General features: G+C 44.0%; 1 protein-coding gene across 3 annotated transcripts in view; it reads left to right on the top strand.

Annotated features, from left to right (window-relative positions):
• Positions 1-6,496, top strand: part of TBC1D9B (TBC1 domain family member 9B) — a 251,807-nt gene extending 245,311 nt beyond the window's left edge. For all 3 annotated transcript variants that reach the window (XM_066591015.1, XM_066591014.1, XM_066591016.1), the window contains one exon: positions 1,985-6,496. In XM_066591015.1, coding sequence (XP_066447112.1) covers positions 1,985-2,680 — 696 coding nt within the window. In that variant the 3' untranslated portion in view covers positions 2,681-6,496. The remainder of the gene's footprint in view (positions 1-1,984) is intronic.
• Positions 6,497-17,861: the final 11,365 nt, after the last annotated feature.

Here is a 17,861-nt window from a genome sequence, read left to right as displayed (position 1 = left end):
AGCCTGCCAGGATCTCCGGTGCAAGCGGGTTACCCGCTCTTTGAGGGGTCCCCCTTTGCACCAGGTGAGTCCATTTCATTTTATTCTGCCTCGAGTCCATATATGGTGGCGGGGATCGCTTCACTCTACTAAAGAGCGTTTGACAGTGATTCTCATTGCACTAGACTGGCATGGTATGTGGACCTCGTTGACACTACGTGGTCTTTCCGTCTTTCCCTCTTTCTCTGGGAAGATCTTCTCTTACATGGGCCCCTCCTACACCCCAGTATGTCCATACTTTGTTTAACCTGTGGCACTTGAAGCAGCGGTCATGAGAGCCCGTGGCTAGGAAGTTGTCCTCTTCCCAAATTATCACTGTGTCTGGAAGACCTTCCTCCTCAGATTAAAAAAACGCAACTTCCGTCCAATACGTTTTTCGCTATCTCACCATCTTCTTTTCATACTAAAAGGGTTAGACATGGGACTGGACCTTAGTTCGGCTAAGGGTCAGCTATCCTCATTGTCCATTCTTTTTCAACGTACTCTGGCCTCAAAGTCCGCCATCCGTAGCTTTTCTACAAGCAGTCTCCCACGGCACTCCTCCATACCTTTTCCCTGTCCCTTCCTGGGACCTTTAACTAGACATGCTGCAGGTTCACCCCTTTAAGCAGTTACATGACATCCTGAATCGTCTTTTGTCCTGTAAGGTAGCCATTTAGTGGCGATCACTTCCATCTGTTATCTCGCAGTGCATCAGGGCTGCAGTGATGGAGGCCTATTGCCTCCCTTTACTGCACAGGCTACTCTGGTGGTGGGTGCCTATTGGGTGGTACACAATGGCCCCTCCGCTCTTGTAGCCTCACTATGTAGGCTTTTCTGCAAACCTTCTCTAAATTCTATTGGGTACACACTTTCACACCCTCTGACATCTTTCTCGATTGAGGAGTCTTGCATAGTCTTGCCATAAACTGACCGCAGGTTTTTGACTTTGCTCTTCCCACCCTTGAGAGACTGCTCTGGAATGTCCCATGGTTCTAGGCTGTGTCCCACAATGCAACGGATGAGAAAATAAGGTTTTTGTCCTTACCGTAAAATCTTTTTAGTTCATTGGAGGACATGGCACCCACCCAAAGTGTTGTCAAATGTTCACTTTTTTACCCTCTTCTCATCCTTGCTGGAGCACTCTCCCTGGAGTTGCACATGGTTCTGAGCTCTGTTATATTGTTTAAGTTTTTTTCTTTAACTGTTAACCTTGTTTTATCCTACTTGCTGCTCCTACTGCTTGCATACAAACTAGCTAGCTCTGCATGAAATCCATCGTTCAGCCGCTGAAAGACTGAGCGAAAAAATTCCATTTGAATGCATTTCGCTCCTTTTTCAAAAGACTGCAGGATAAAGGCCCATTTAGACAGGACGAGTTTCAGGCAAACAATGCCAGAGGCTCGTCCCCGCACATACTAGCTCCCATGCACCTGCCCAGGAGCTAGTAGAACTGGCTCACAGTGGGGAGGCTGCAGGAGATTTCTCTCCTCGTCCTCCCCCGACCCTCTCCATTCACTTAACATAGCGGGAGCGTGAGGAAAGAAATCTCCAGCCTCCCTGCTGTGAGCCAGCGACACTAGCTCCCATGTAGTTAGTATGTACGGGAGCTAGTATGTGCGGGGACAAGTATCGAGCATCGTTTGCCCGACATTCGTCCTGTCTAAATGGGTCTTAAATCTTTCAAGCTTTCAGACGTATCTTTGCGTGTAAAGGGACCTTTAGGCTGTATTCCCTAATAAATGAGACAAGAAAGAGATTTTACAAGAAGTACAAAAATCTTATCTCTGATGCTGGCAGCTGCAGAAATGTCAGCTATGTTTTACAGCCAGAACTTACCGCATATAGAATGGGCTCGGCTCCATATAATGACACCCAACATCCACCATACATGTACAAGAGATGTCAGTTGAGCATATTATAAATCTTTTAGATTATATCTTTTTTTTTTTTTTTTTAATGACAGGAGCAATTTATTGAGCTGTGCAAGACCTTCTACAACATGTTCAGTGAGGACCCAGTTGAACAAGAACTATACCATGCCATTGCCACAGTCGCTAGTCTTCTACTGCGAATTGGCGAAGTTGGAAAAAAGTTCTCCAACCCACCCCTTAGGAATTCTGAGGGTGGGCAAACAATAACCAGAGACCCCTCTAGTGAAGAGGAGGAGCAAAGCTCAGCTCTGGAGAATGGACAACCGAGGACCACAAAAGAACAACCGCCGACAGTACCCATTCCTGTTCCTGGCAATTCTCGAGCAACGGTCACCGAAGATGATATCCAAAAGCTAAAAAAAGAAGTTGGAAACGTAGAAAGAAACAGCCCTCCCACGCAGCCCACCTCTGATGATGAAACAAAGGACGATACCTCTGTCTCCTCTTATTCTATGGTGAGCGCCAGCTCGCTTCAGTGTGAGGATATTGCAGACGACACAGTGTTAGTCGGATGTGAGCCTGGTAATGTAACGCCCAAGTATGGCAGTACTATCGATGCCGAATGGTCAATCTCCTTTGAACAGATTCTGGCCTCCATGCTGACCGAGCAAGCCCTGGTCAGCTATTTTGAGAAGAAAGTGGACATTGCACAGAAGATCAAGCAGAAGAAAGTCGAAAGACAGATCAGCTCCTCCAGTGAGCATGAACTCTCTTCTGTCTCGGGGTAAGATGCCATCCTAAATTAACTGGAAGGCTGAACTTGATTTGAACCCTCAAAACAAGAAGACCCTTTACGAACGTGGTCCTTTTTTTAGCTGCTCTTTTTGGCTCCATATTTCACGCATCAGAAGCTATCGCCAACTTCTTGTAATAATCTTCAGCTCCAAAGTAGCAAGAAAACAAGTTAGCAGGTTTTTATTTGCAGCTTTCATCCTTGCATGCTTTTTTTCTTCTTTGCTTTTTTGGATGATCAGTTTTATTGTCTACACTGACACCTTTTTTCCAGTTACATATCACTGAACTCCTCAGCCGTTGCTAGCAAGTTTCTAACAGTCTTTCATCTAGAAGGTGGCTCCATCTTATAGCACTTGTAGATCGAGCTGCAGATGCCTTTACTCCTGACAGCTCTATGCCTGTCTGTGTGGTGCCTAAGTAATGCAAAGTAGGATCTTGTTTCAGCTACCATAGTAGAGCCAACACTTAGTGTCATAGGCTTGTAGCTAATGTGCAATACATTGGTATACCGAATAGTATCCCAATTTTTTTTGTTACCTTTCATTGTATTGTCTACAGATCGGATCTATTGATGTTTATCTTCTTGTGGTTTTTTATGTTTAAATCCAACTTTCATGTCCTGATTGGTGCCTGTGTATTTATGAATCTCCTTTGATAATGTCTATATTTTCACCACTCCTTGGCTCGATAACTTACGTACACTAGATTTCGCCATAATGTTGGTAAAATGCACTATGCTGCTCTTTAGTCCTTGTGATATTTGCAATATTTCAGCTCACTATGCCATCATTTTTTTTATTCCTTTTTTAAGGTTTTCAGATCTGTTATATTTTTATTACATTCCAGCTCTAGTCGGCTACACATAGTACTTCATTGTAGTACGCAGTCGTTGTTCATCTCCATTGTGTGTCAAACACTGATATGATTCAGTGTAGTAAGGTCCTTTGACTTGGCTCAATCTGATTTCAACATTGCCATTCATTTAAATGGATGATTCAGACTGCATGGGGGACAAACAACCAATCATATGATCGTTCATCCCTCCCTCTCACCTCATATATCACTTTTGAAGTGTACTGCCGATCGATCTCGATTATTGGACCATATAAAAGGGCCATTAAGGGGTTGTCTAAAGAGGCAGAATTCTTACCCAGGCTTGGGGTGCCAGAACCTCCACTTCTGGCCTGGTTCCAACACCGTCTCTGGTGGTATGCTGTCTGTGCCTGTTTTTGTCAAAGTGGGCTGGCTGTTCCAATCCTTTAAATAACTAGGCTAGCCTTGTTCTCACTCTCTGGCCCATCTTAAGAATAAAACCAGCCCGCTTCTCTGTTAGGCAAACAACCTAAGCTCCCTTCAAAGACGTGACTGTCTTAGAGAGGGTCCATACCACGTGATCTGATGTATGAACTGGGCTAGAAGTGCTGTTTCCCATACTGTAGGTTAAATAAGGATCCTAACTCCCTGGACAACCCCGTTTAAGAAAAGGTTCAAGTTAGGTAACCTGGATACAGCACGTTGTTATTCCTGCTTATACAATACGCTCAATACATAGATCAACTTTAACTTTTTTGGTCTGGATACGTTTCCATATTTCTCACAGATGTTTGAGTAGTGATTTGGAAACATTTCCCTCATGTTTCAAACTTCTGGAGGGTACTGTACACTCAGATAGGTTTCCTACTAATGCATAGGTCAACACACAATTGTACAAATTTGTGCACCCTAGTACCCAAATGAGAATAAACGTTTGATATACTTGACCCTTGGTTCCCTTAAAGTAGTTCTCCTGGACTTTTACTATTGATGACCTATTCTCAGAATCCACCAATCAGCTGATTCCAGGCACCACTGTCAGTAAGGACAGCGCTGTGAACATTGTAATATCCCAGTTTGGTACTTGCAGGCACAGCTCCCATTAAAATTAATAGGAGCTGTACATGCAGTACCTGATCAGCGGGGATTCCAAGTTGCAATCAACTGTTGATGACCTTCTCTTCAAGGTAGATTATCAATAGTAAGTCCCTCCACTGTATCCAGAACGGAGAGCAACGCGTTAGAAGTGCTTCCAATTCTGGTGGACCTTGTGCCATCCTCTAATTACAGGATGGACGTTCATCTAGGGATCGCAGGGTGCCAGTGCATTGCCATGGCGGCCCAGGACCTAGTGGAAAGGCTCCCCTGGGCTACCATATATGTTTATAATTCATATAATTAGAAGTACTATATACTGTAATGTAGAGGTACTGCAGTATATGGCACAACAATGTCAACTGATTACCAAGAGTGCTAAGAGCGTGAACCCGGAGCGAGCTGCATGTTGGCACTACCCCTTTATGGGAGTCTCATATGGGTCCCTTTTTTCCTTCTGATGGCAACCAATAACATATTTACCATATCCCATTGGGTGTCCAGTACAATTTACAACGTAGAAGCAAAATATCGTATTGGTCTCATTTCGTAATATACAACGAAAACACTAATAAAGTACTCTTCTGACTTACTGAAATTGTATGTTATCAGCATCGGACCTACAAGAAAAATTACTTGGGTTTATGGAAATAACTACTAAAGTTATCTAGGATTCTTCAAAAACAGGCCCATTCTTGTCCCCCTGTCTGACGACTATTGCAGCTTTGATTCAGGTGAAAAGGGCTGAGCTGCAATAACAGAGACATTCCAAAAACAACACCCTGGTCTCCATTGGAGTTGTCGTACACACTACTGTATGACGTCTATGTCACAATAACCGTCCCCTCTTGATGTGGCTGAAAGTACACATATAGGGCCTAATTTATGAACTGTCCTAAGAGAAAGACTCTTCTTGCTGCCCATAGCAAATGAAAACTGAGCTCTCATTGGTTGCTATGGGCAACAAGGACAGTCTTGCTGTTGGACAGATTTAATAAGTGAGGCCCAATGTTTTCAGTACATTGATGCATAACGGCTTGCATCCAGTTGCTTGTTTAATTAACCATGTTTAATAGACCATCACGGTGGCAACCAAGCTTCTGATTAATGATATATATGTAACAATACTGCATGTTATAGAAGCCAGATTCTCTGCTATTTTCTAAAAGCCTGTGCTGGACTAATGAGAATGTCATATACGTTGCATACGTTATTTAAAAGGACATATATACAAAAACTTATATACCTAAAAATGCTTCCTAATTATGTATTGGGCCTCATATCGAAACTAGTGAGGTGGGGGGGGGGGGGGAGTTTCCATGTTGCCCGTACCAATCAATCAGAACATTGCAATGTGGACTTGGGTTGGTACGGGCATCAATAAACCGTTTGGGTATGGGCAGTTTTGAAGTTCATGTATTACAATAATAAGTGTCAGTATTTTCTTGTCCGCAGCACCCCTGCTTATTGGTGACAGTGCTGGTGCACATTCTGACTACTTACCCTGGGGGGGCTCACAACATATATTGTCTTTGTGCACAAGGTCCTTGTGATAGGCTTTTACATTAGCAACCTGCATCTTGGATAACGTGATCAAGGAGGCATATAGTACAGTTATAACCCCACATATCGATATTTTCTATGTACCTATTCTCCAATAACTTGGTTTCAACACTGTATGTCTTGTTTCCTGCAGATAACGCAGCTGTTCAGGTCACAGTATATACCATATGTATGAGCCGTGTTGTGTTTTACATATGCACTGGGTGGTGTATATGGCCTATGTGGATCATACAATAATTTATTATTACTACTGTATTCCTTTTAATGCTAAAAGAAAACCTGTACCTTTTTTAAAAATGTTTGACTTGTTCATGCATTCAATAAAAGATATCAATGAATACCTTCTACAAAGGGTTTTCTTCTCATCTAATATCTTCACTGCCTGGGTCTTGTATATGGCACAGGCTGTAGTTGTACAAATAAAAAAATCAAACATATCCTCTACTATATTAGTGTAATGCACAAAAAAAATTGTTTTTTTTTGTTTAGGGCTTAGGGATGGATTAGGGATTTTAAATAGAAGGTAAGTCAAAATGGTTTGATGGCGGGGGGGGGGGGGGGCTAGGCAGCCGAACTGACCGGCTGCATGTAGCAGGAGCTCCTGCTATATAGACCGCGGCTACTGACACCCTGACTAGTAATGAGTGAGCATACTCGCTAAGGGCAATTGCTTGAGCGAGCATTGCCTTTAGCGAGTACCTGCCCGCTGGAGAGAAAAGATTCGGCTGCCGGCGCAGATGACAGGTGAGTTGTGGCAGTGAGCGGGGGGGGGGGGGGGGGGCTAGGCAGCCGAACTGACCGGCTGCATGTAGCAGGAGCTCCTGCTATATAGACCGCGGCTACTGACATCCTGACTAGTAATGAGTGAGCATACTCGCTAAGGGCAATTGCTTGAGCGAGCATTGCCTTTAACGAGTACCTGCCCGCTCGAGAGAAAAGATTCGGCTTCCGGCACAGGTGACAGGTGAGTTGTGGCAGTGAGCAGGGGGGGCGGGAGGGAGAGAGATCTCCCCTCCATTCCTCCCCGCTCTCCCCCGCAGCTCCCTGCCCGCCGCTGTCAGCCGAACCTTTTCGCTCGAGCGGGCAGGTACTCGCTAAGGGCAATGCTCGCTCGAGCAATTGCCCTTAGCGAGTATGCTTGCTCATCACTAATCCTGACCTGATTCGGGTAGCCTCTACAGTACCTGTAACGAGCGGGGATAATCCGATGCTGGAGGAGACTTAGTGGACACTCCTGGAGTGTTCCTGCTGAAGCTGGAGAAATGCCGGCAGGTCGCCATGAGGTGTGCGCTACCATATTGAGGAGGGTGCTTCCTGGCCTGACTGTGTACAGAATGGCAAGAGTCCTGGTAAACCCAGACAGAGACAGGCGGAGGGGGTCAGCGACAGCAGAGCCAGCCAGCAAAGAGGACCACTAGAGCGGGAGTCTCCTACAGGCCTCCATCACACGTGTGGGGGAAATTATCCAGGACCCCAGTATTGTGTGATATTACCTTTAAATTCTACTGTCTCAGATAATTCATTTTCTCTGTCACGAACTAAGCTAACAGATATAGACTTTAGGCTGCATTCCCACGAACGTATATCGGCTTTCACGCCGAGCCAATATACGTCATCCTCATCTGCAGGGGGGGGGGGGATGGAAGAGCCAGGAGCAGGAACTGAGCTCCCGCCCCCTCTCTGCCTCCTCTCCGCCCCTCTGCACTATTTGCAATGGGGAGAGGCAGGACGGGGGTGGGGCTAATTCTCTGAACTTAGCCCCGCCCCGCCTCCTTTCATTGCAAATAGTGCAGAGGGGCGGAGAGGAGGCAGGAGCTCTTCCATCCCCCCCCCCCCCCCCTGCACATGAGGACGACGTATATCGGCTCGGCGTGAAAACCGAGCCGATATACGTTCATGGGAATGCAGCTTTAGACATTCAGGCTGACCTAACAAGTAATTAAACCATAGCCATAGTTAGTCATAAGATTGATAAGAGAGGGAGCTACAGATTGATAACAGATAATGTAACAGAAATTGATAGGTATTGCTTATATATACTCACCCACAAATAAAGTAATAAAAGATAAACATTTATTGATAAATAGTTATGCTAAATCATTATGAAATGCTAAATGTTAAATGTTTAGTCTCCTATAATAATATAGCAAAACCGCTGAAGAATGGAAAATATTAAGTATTATGAAATGAACTTTGATCAAACATGTGGCAAACTACTGAATGATGTAAACACCTATGTAATGTTTGGCTCAGAATCAACGTCACTTTAATTATATGATATGCTTATAAAAGACCTCTTGTAATGCCAATAAAATCGAAGTAGATGAATTTGTACATCCAATGCATATGTACGGTCTCTCTTCCTGCCGATCGGTATTACTTAAACAATTAATTATGAGTACTCATTTCAATTTGGACGCCGGATGACATACTAACGGGAATTTTTCCTTAACATTACGCTAAACCAACCTCTGCCTGGGGAGAAGCTTATGTTTATGAGTAGATGGGAAGTGGGCCTACAGCTTGAGATGACCACTGATAGATGGCAGCATTGTTGTTCCACGATCTCCAAAGGCAGCCACCAAGTTTCCCTTATGGAAGCTTCAATTATAATTTTACACAGGACATATTTAGTTCCACAGAGATTGCACCATTTCTACGCATCTTCCTCCCAATTGTGCTTTCGGGACAAATGGGTGATATGCCTCACACATGGTGGACATGCCCGGAGGTCGAAAGGCTGTAATCACAGGTTCACAACCTTCTCAACCAACTGTTTTTGTATCCAATTCCCAAATCCCCTATAGTGTTCATGCTGGGGGACCGCCCTCTGCGACTTAATTATCAAGCTCATAAACTGATTGAATATGTATGTATGGCTACAAGAATCCACATCGCCTCTAAATGGAAGTCACCTACTCTCTCCTTCCCAGAGGTCATTAATAGAATATCCTCAATTATGTTATTTGAAAGGATTCATCCGATTAGAACAGACACTATGACAAATTTCCAGAAAATCTGGCAACCCTGGATTGAGTGCTTAGAGATCCCAGGGCTATGCCGTAATATTTTATATACTTAAATACTATTCTAGTAACCAGGTACACACATGTCATATAGATATTTCTGAACAACGATGTGGATTCTTGACGACCCAATGGTTTAAAACTCCCAATATTTGCAGACAATACAAAATTATACAAGCTAATTAATACAACAGAGGACAATGTACAAAAGGATCTAGATAAGCTGGGGGCTTGGGTAGAAAAATGGCAAATGAAGTTCAATGTTAATAAATGTAAGGTTATGCACATGGGCAGGGAAAACGGATGTCACCAATATACACTAAATAGGGTACTGCTAGGGAAAAGTGATATGGAAAAAGACCTGGGGTACTGGTTGACTGTAAACTTAACTGGTGCAACCAATGCCAATTAGCTGCTGCAAAAGCAAATAAAGTCTTGAGGCGCATTAAAAGACACATAGGGGCGAGGGACGAAACCATTATTCTTCCACTATATAAGGCACTTGTCAGGCCTCACATGGAATACTGTGTACAGTTCTTGACACAGGTGCTAAAGAAGGATGTTGCACTGCTCGAGGGGGTCCAAAGAAGGGCAAATAAATTAATAAATGGAATGGGAGGACTGGAATACCCAGAGAGGTTATAAAAATTGGGATTATTTACCCTGGAAAAAAGACGGCTAAGGGGCAATCAAATAATTATGTATAAATTAGATTAGCGGACCATACAAGGATCTCTCCCATGATCTGTTTATACCCAGGACTGTGACGGTAACAAGAGGACATCCTCTACGTCTAGAAGAAAGCAGGTTTCATCACCAACATAGAAGGGGGTTCTTTACTGTAAGAGCAGTGAGACTGTAGAACTCTCTGCTCGAGGGCATGGTGATGTCAAAATCCATAGAGGAGTTTAAGAGGGGACTAGATGTCTTTCTAGAGCACTACGATATTACAGGAGATAGACAATAGGTGACCAGTGGGGTTGTTGATCCAGGGATTACTCCAGCTGCCATTATAGAGTCAGGAAGCAATTTTTTTCCTCCATTCAAGCTCACTGGTGTTTTTTTTTTTTTTTTGCCTTTCTCTGGACCAACAAGGGGAAGGTTAAAACGGGCAGAACTAGATGGACATTGTCTTCATTCAGCCTAACATGCTATGTTACTATGTATTTGTAGACAGCTATCCAGTCTCCTCTCAGCCTTCTTTTTGCGAGCTAAACATTCCCAGATCCTTTAACCGTTCCTAATAGGACATGACTTGCAGACCACTCACCATCTTGGTTACTCTTCTCTGAACATGCTCCAGTTTGTCTGTCTTTTTTTTAAAGTAGGGTGCCCAGAACTGGAGACAGTATTCCAGATGAGGTCTGACTAAGGAAGAGTAGAGGGGAATAATTACCTCACATGATCTAGACTCTATGCTTCTATTAATACATCCCAGAATTGAGTTTGCCTTTTTCGCTGCTGCATCACATTGTTGACTCATGTTCAGTCTATGATCGATTAGTATACCTTTTTTGCATGTGCTGCTGCTTAGCCCAATTCCTTCCATTCTGTATGTGCTTCTTTCATTTTTTTTTGCCCAGATGTAGGACTTTGCATTACTCCTTGTTAAATACCATTCTGTTAGTCACCCACCACTGTACAAGCTTTTCTAGATCTTTTTGAATACTCTCTCTCTCTTCCTTAGTGTTAGCTATCCCTCCAAGCTTTGTGTCGTCAGCAAATTTGACCAGTTTCCCATCAATTTCCTCTTCCAGATCATTTAAAAAAATGTTGAACAACACTGGGCCTAAGTCAGAGCCTTTGGTACCCCACTTGACACATTCGTCCACTTGGATGTGCAGCCATTTATGACCACTCTGAGTACGATCACTCAGCCAGTTGAGAATCTACCTAACAGTTGCCTTGTCAAATCCCATATTTGGTCATTTTTTCAATAAGTATGGTATGAGATACTTTGTCAAATGCTTTACTAAAGTCAAGCTATACTAGATCCACTGCATTTTCCTGATCAACCCAGTCAGTGATTCTGTCATAGAAGGAAATTAGATTTGTCTGGCATAACTTTTTTGTTACAAACCCATGCTGGCTCTGGTTAATTACTCCATTTTTATCCAAGTACTTGCATACATGCTGTTTAATCTGTTCAAAGATCCTTCCCGGTATAGAAGTCAGGCTCACAGGCCTGTAGATTCCTGGATCCACCTTCTTCCATTTTTTGAAGATAGGGACAACATTTGCCCTTTTCAATCTTCTGGAACTTCTCCTGTTCTTCCGGAATTTTCAAAGTTTATGGCGAGTGGTTCAGCAATTACCTGTGCTGCTTCCTTTAGTATCCTAGGATGTAATTCATCTGGACCTTGAGACTTGAATTCATTTAAGTTAGCTAAGTGTTCCCTCACCATCTCTCTGCTTATAGATAGCCTGCATTCTTTTATTCCCCTAATAGCACAGGCAAGATCAGTTGATATCCCATCCTCTTTCTGAGAGAACAGATACAAATTGGGAATTTAAAAGTTCGGCCTTCTCAACATCATTTTTAACCAATTCATCATTTTCATCTTGTAAGCATCCAATAGCATCTTTGACTTTTTTTCTTTTGACATATCCCCCAAATTCTTTTTTTTTATTGCTTTTGGCCTATGTTGCAAGCATCAATTCATTATTAGCTTTAGCTTTTCTGACACTGCCCTACAGGTTCTGCAGACCGCATTATATTCTTCTTTAGATATTCCCCCCTTTTTCTATTCGATAAACACATTTTTCTTCCTTTTTAACATGTGTGCAAGTTCTGTGTTCATCCATCCTGGTCTCTTTAAATGCTTCCCATTCTTCGTCCTTTTAGGGATTGTTAACGATTGTGCTTTTCCTGTTACCTGTTGTATTTCACCAAAATACATCCTGCTAGCCTAGGCTATACTACTCTATCCTGGTAGTACGCCTGAGGCAACAACACTATTCACTAGGCAGTGCGTTCTATATTTTTCTATCCTGATAATCTACTTAAGCAATAAACAGCTGACCAATTCTATGACCACCAACTCAGTAGTCAAAGGGAAACACACCCGAGAGGAGGGCAGGAAAAACAAAACAAACTCTTCACCCTGATGTGGCTATGTCAATTTCAGATATTTTCTGAAGAAACCCTTTAGTCAGATACAATATTTCAAATACATTTATATTTGCTAAATTCAATTGCTATCATCTACAGTGTTAATTCGTAACAATTGTTTGTAAATTTACAACAATGTATCTATGCATTTGATGTCCACTGTGTTCTCAGGAATGTCTGTCAGAAGAGAGAAGGGAAGCAAGGGGGTGGAATGTCACCAATCCCCACGCATTCCAAAGACACCAGTGTAAGACATAGGCTATAACATGGCTTCAGTAATTATTAAGCCATCAAATAATTTTGATCACACCGCAAACTTTTTGCCTTCAGATTTACTCAATTTGCTACTGTAGCAGAATCACAATCTCAGGGCAATAAAATCATGCACTCGCCTCAAATGTCCGTACAGTATTCACATACACATTCCAAATTTACCCAAAAGCATATCAGTCTGCTGGGCTCCTTACATGGATCAACGCATGACAAGTGTGCCCTCTTTCCTCCAGTGCAGATGGTCAATCACAGCCTCAGGAAAAAACAGACACTTTGTAAGAAATCTTACTTTTGAAGAGTGTGCTCTATCTGCGTTTTCTCAAGGGAGTGAAAGTCACTGAATTCTTGGTGCTGAGATCTGGAGTAAATCCAATGCCCCTGTTTGGCATAAAATATTAGTGCAAATAAAACTATTTGCTATATGATATGCTTCTGGGGTCCAAATTCAGTAAGAGGATAAGCTGAGCTTCTGATCACCAGTGTGATCAAAGTTATCTGTTTATTGATTGACAGACAGCAGTTTTTATAGAGGCACATGCTTCGATTATAATAACTCAATTTTAATAATAATAAACTTTTATTTATATAGCGCCAACATATTTCACAGCGCTTACATAGACAGGGGGAATACAGATAGACAAAAAATACAAACATTACAGAACCACGGTTACATAGTAATCAGCTTATGGAAACAATAGGGGTGAGGGTCCTGCTCCAACGAGTTTACACACTACAAGTAATGGGGTGATACAGAAGGTAAAGGACTGGAGATGTGTACGGTATGGCGAGGTGGACAGTGAGGGATTCTATACACATAGACAATGGTCAGACATTTAGCCATGTGACGGCAGAAACGGTATGACTGCAAGAGCGGTTTATGATGGCTAGCAAAGATTGCAGTCAATAGGTCAGGGAACATGTTATCAGGCGGAGTACAGAGGGGTTTGTTTAGGGAATGCGGTATGCCTCCCTGAAGAGGTGCGTTTTTAGAGCACGCCTGAAGTTCTGAGTGTCCTGGATTGCTCGGGTAGCCTTTGGTAGTGCGTTTCAGAGGAGCGGTGCTGCTCTGGAGAAGTCTTGGAGGCGGGAATGAGAAGTTCAAAATAAACGAGCGCGCAGTCTGGTTTCGTTAGCAGAGTGGAGAGCTTGGGCTGGGTGATGGATTGAGATGGAGGCAATATAAGGTGGCGCTGCGCTATGGAGGGCTTTGTGGATGAAGGTAGCGGGTTTAAATTCAATTCTGTATTTAACAGGCAGCCAGTGCAGTGACCGGCACAGGGCAGAGGCGTCCGAGTAGCAACTTGACAGGAAGATGAGCCTTGCTGCCGCATTCAGGATGGATTGGAGAGGGTAGAGTCTGGTGCAGGGGGGCCGATCAGCAACGAGTTGCAATAATCGAGCCGAGAGTGGATGAGGGCAACAGTAAGCGGTTTTAGCGTGTACACAGTGAGAAGAGAGCGGATTCTTGTGATGTTCTTGAGGTGCAGCTGACATGTTCAGGCGAGAGATTGGATGTAGGGGGTTAAAGATAGATCAGAGTCTAATATGACCCCAAGGCAGCGGGCATGTTGTCTAGGAGTTATGGTGGCGCCACACACTGAGATGGAGATGTCAGGATGAGGTCGGTTAATGGAGGGTGGAAATACCAGTAAGTCCGTTTTAGAGAGGTTTAGTTTTAGGTAGAGAGAGGACATAGTGTTAGAGACAGCATACAGACAGTCGGTGATGTTTTGGAGGAAAGGTGTAAAGATGTCGGGGGAAGAGGTGCTATGTGTCGTCAGCACACAGGTGGTATTGGAGGTCAAATTTCCTAATGATTTGTCCAATTGGGGCTGTGTAGATAGAGCAAATGAGGGGGCCGAGGACCAAGCCCTGGGGGACTCCAACAGCAAGGGGAAGAGGACGGGAGGTAGAGCCAGCAAAGGAGATGCTGAAAGAGCGGTCAGATAGGTAGGAGGGGAACCAGGAGAGAGCCGTGTCCTTCAGGCAGATGGAGCGAAGCATACTGAGGAGGAGTTTGTGGTCAACAATGTCAAATGCTGCAGAGAGGTCAAGGAGGATCAATAGGGAGTAATCGCCCCTCGATTTGGCTGTCAGTAGGTCATTGGATACCCTTGTAAGGGCAGATTCTGTCGAGTGTTGAGGTCGGAAGCCAGACTGTAGAGGGTCTAGGAGAGAGTGCTCTGATAGATGGCTTACAAGGCAGGAGTAAACCAGGCATTCTAGTAGTTTGGAGATGAAGGGGAGGTTTGAGATGGGTCGGTAGTTGGTATTTATTTATAACCAATGGTCAATAATACAAACACAATAGGAATATGCATGATAAGGAATTTAACATCAAAAATGCCAAACAAATGCAACACAGGCGCAGTAGAATGATACATGATTAGTTTCTCCAAACACATAAGTACAGTAATTCTAAATAATTTGTTTAGATAGAATATTTTGGAACATATGTGAACAGCTCGGAACATATCATCTCGACCTGCTGACCAGTCTAAATGTTACATAGCTATCTCCTGCAGCTCTGACCTCCGTTATTCACTCAAGACTTTTTGAGTAACTAATATCTATAAATCCTCAAGAAAGAGGACAAATGAATATAATGAAAAGAGGCATACAAGATGGCTACCTGACACAAAATGGCTACACATAAGATAGAACACTGAGTCATATTCATTTCACTAACTGGGGCGTTGCATCATTTTGGAATCTTAATGGCTCTACAAGTGAGCATTTAGGCTTAGAATTAATTCAGTTGTTCCCTGAAATCCAATGGGTGTTCCCTCCATTATAGGCTTGGCCATGTTTCCTCTAAGCAGATTGTGGCTACATGGCTATGTTACACAGGACAAACCAGGGGATCCATTTAGGGGTGTAAGTATATGTAAATATGTGTATGCTTTACAAAAAAAAATGTTTTTAAAATGGCATAATTACTAGAGATGAGCGAACGTACTCGTCCGAGCTTGATGCTCGGGCGAATATTAGCGTGTTCGGGATGCTCGTTACTCTTAACGAGTACCACGTGATGTTCGGGTTACTTTCAGTTTCCTCTCTGAGACGTTAGCGCGCTTTTCTGGCCAATTGAAAGACAGGGAAGGCATTACAACTTCCCCCTGTGACGTTCAAGCCCTATACCACCCCCCTGCTGTGAGTGGCTGGGGAGATCAGATGTCACCCAAGTATAAAAGTCGGCCCCTCCCGCGGCTCGCCTCAGATGCCTTGTGAGTTAGCTGAGGGACAGTGCTGCTGGTGCCGGAGCTGCTGTAGGGAGAGTGTTAGTAGTGAGTGTAGGCTTCAAGAACCCCAACGGCCCTTCTTAGGGCCACATCTATCCATGTGGAGGCTGCTGTTAGCAGTGTTGCCCTTTTTTTTTTTTTTCAAAATCGGCTGTGCAGAGCATTGCGCCCTGCAGTAATACTACAGGGACAGAAGTGGTGGTTAGGCAGGGAGAGTGTTAGGAGTGAGTGTAGGCTTCAAGAATCCCAACGGTCCTTCTTAGGGCCACATTTAACCGTGTGCAGAACTGTGCAGGCTGCTGTTAGCAGTGTTGCATTTTTTTTTTTTTTTTTAAATCGGCTGTGCAGAGCATTGAGCCCTGCAGTAATACTACAGGGACAGAATTGTGTAGGCAGGGCCAGAAGACATATATTATTGATTGAATATAGTCAGTGGGCCTTTTCTTTACCAAAAAAAAGGAAACATTCTATTTGGCCTGCCTCTGACAGTCCTCAGCGTTCTGGGTACGTGTGTGGTGGGTGCAGAACGTAAATAGAAATCATACGCAGCCAGCTACGTTTAACAGCAGGCTTGCGCCAATTTCTTTCCTGCCTGGGAAAAATCACCGCTCTGCTGTAGTTAATAACTCTGCAACCCTGCAGTTCTGTGACACATTTGCAGGGCCAGAAGACATATATTATTGATTGAATATACGCAGTGGGCCTTTTCTTTACCAAAAAAAGGGAAACATTCTATTTGGTCTGCCTCTGACAGTCCTCAGCGTTCTGGGTACGTGTGTGGTGGGTGCAGAACGTAAACAGAAATCATACGCAGCCAGCTACGTTTAACAGCAGGCTTGCACCAATTTCTTTCCTGCCTGGGAAAAATCACCGCTCTGCTGTAGTTAATAACTCTGCAACCCTGCAGTTCTGTGACACATTTGCAGGGCCAGAAGACATATATTATTGATTGAATATAGTCAGTGGGCCTTTTCTTTACCAAAAAAAGGGAAACATTCTATTTGGCCTGCCTCTGACAGTCCTCAGCGTTCTGGGTACGTGTGTGGTGGATGCAGAACGTAAACAGAAATCATACGCAGCCAGCTACGTTTAACAGCAGGCTTGCGCCAATTTCTTTCCTGCCTGGGAAAAATCACCGCTCTGCTGTAGTTAATAACTCTGCAACCCTGCAGTTCTGTGACACATTTGCAGGGCCAGAAGACATATATTATTGATTGAATATAGTCAGTGAGCCTTTTCTTTACCAAAAAAAGGGAAACATTCTATTTGGCCTGCCTCTGACAGTCCTCAGCGTTCTGGGTACGTGTGTGGTGGGTGCAGAACGTAAACAGAAATCATACGCAGCCAGCTACGTTTAACAGCAGGCTTGCGCCAATTTCTTTCCTGCCTGGGAAAAATCACCGCTCTGCTGTAGTTAATAACTCTGCAACCCTGCAGTTCTGTGACACATTTGCAGGGCCAGAAGACATATATTATTGATTGAATATACGCAGTGGGCCTTTTCTTTAACCAAAAAAGGGAAACATTCTATTTGGCCTGCCTCTGACAGTCCTCAGCGTTCTGGGTACGTGTGTGGTGGGTGCAGAACGTAAACAAAAATCATACGCAGCCAGCTACGTTTAACAGCAGGCTTGCGCCAATTTCTTTCCTGCCTGGGAAATCAAATCACTGGTAATACAGCATGCTGAGGGGTAGGGGTAGGCCTAGAGGACGTGGACGCGGCCGAGGACGCGGAGGGCCAAGTGAGGGTGTGGGTACAGGCCGAACTCCTGATCCAGGTGTTTCGCAGCCAACTGCTGCGCGATTACGAGAGAGGCACGTTTCTGGCGTCCCCACATTCATCGCACAATTAATGGGTCCACGCGGGAGACCTTTATTAGAAAATGAGCAGTGTGAGCAGGTCCTGTCGTGGATGGCAGAAAGTGCTTCGAGCAACCTATCGTCCACCCACAGTTCTGCGCCGTCCACTGCTGCAAATCCGAATCCTCTGTCTGCTGCTCCTCCTTCCTCCCAGCCTCCTCACTCCACTACAATGACACATGCTCAGGAG

This window comes from Eleutherodactylus coqui, chromosome 2 (assembly GCF_035609145.1).
Source record: "Eleutherodactylus coqui strain aEleCoq1 chromosome 2, aEleCoq1.hap1, whole genome shotgun sequence".
NCBI lineage: Eukaryota > Metazoa > Chordata > Amphibia > Anura > Eleutherodactylidae > Eleutherodactylus > Eleutherodactylus coqui.
This window is presented reverse-complemented; position numbering and strand designations above follow the sequence as displayed.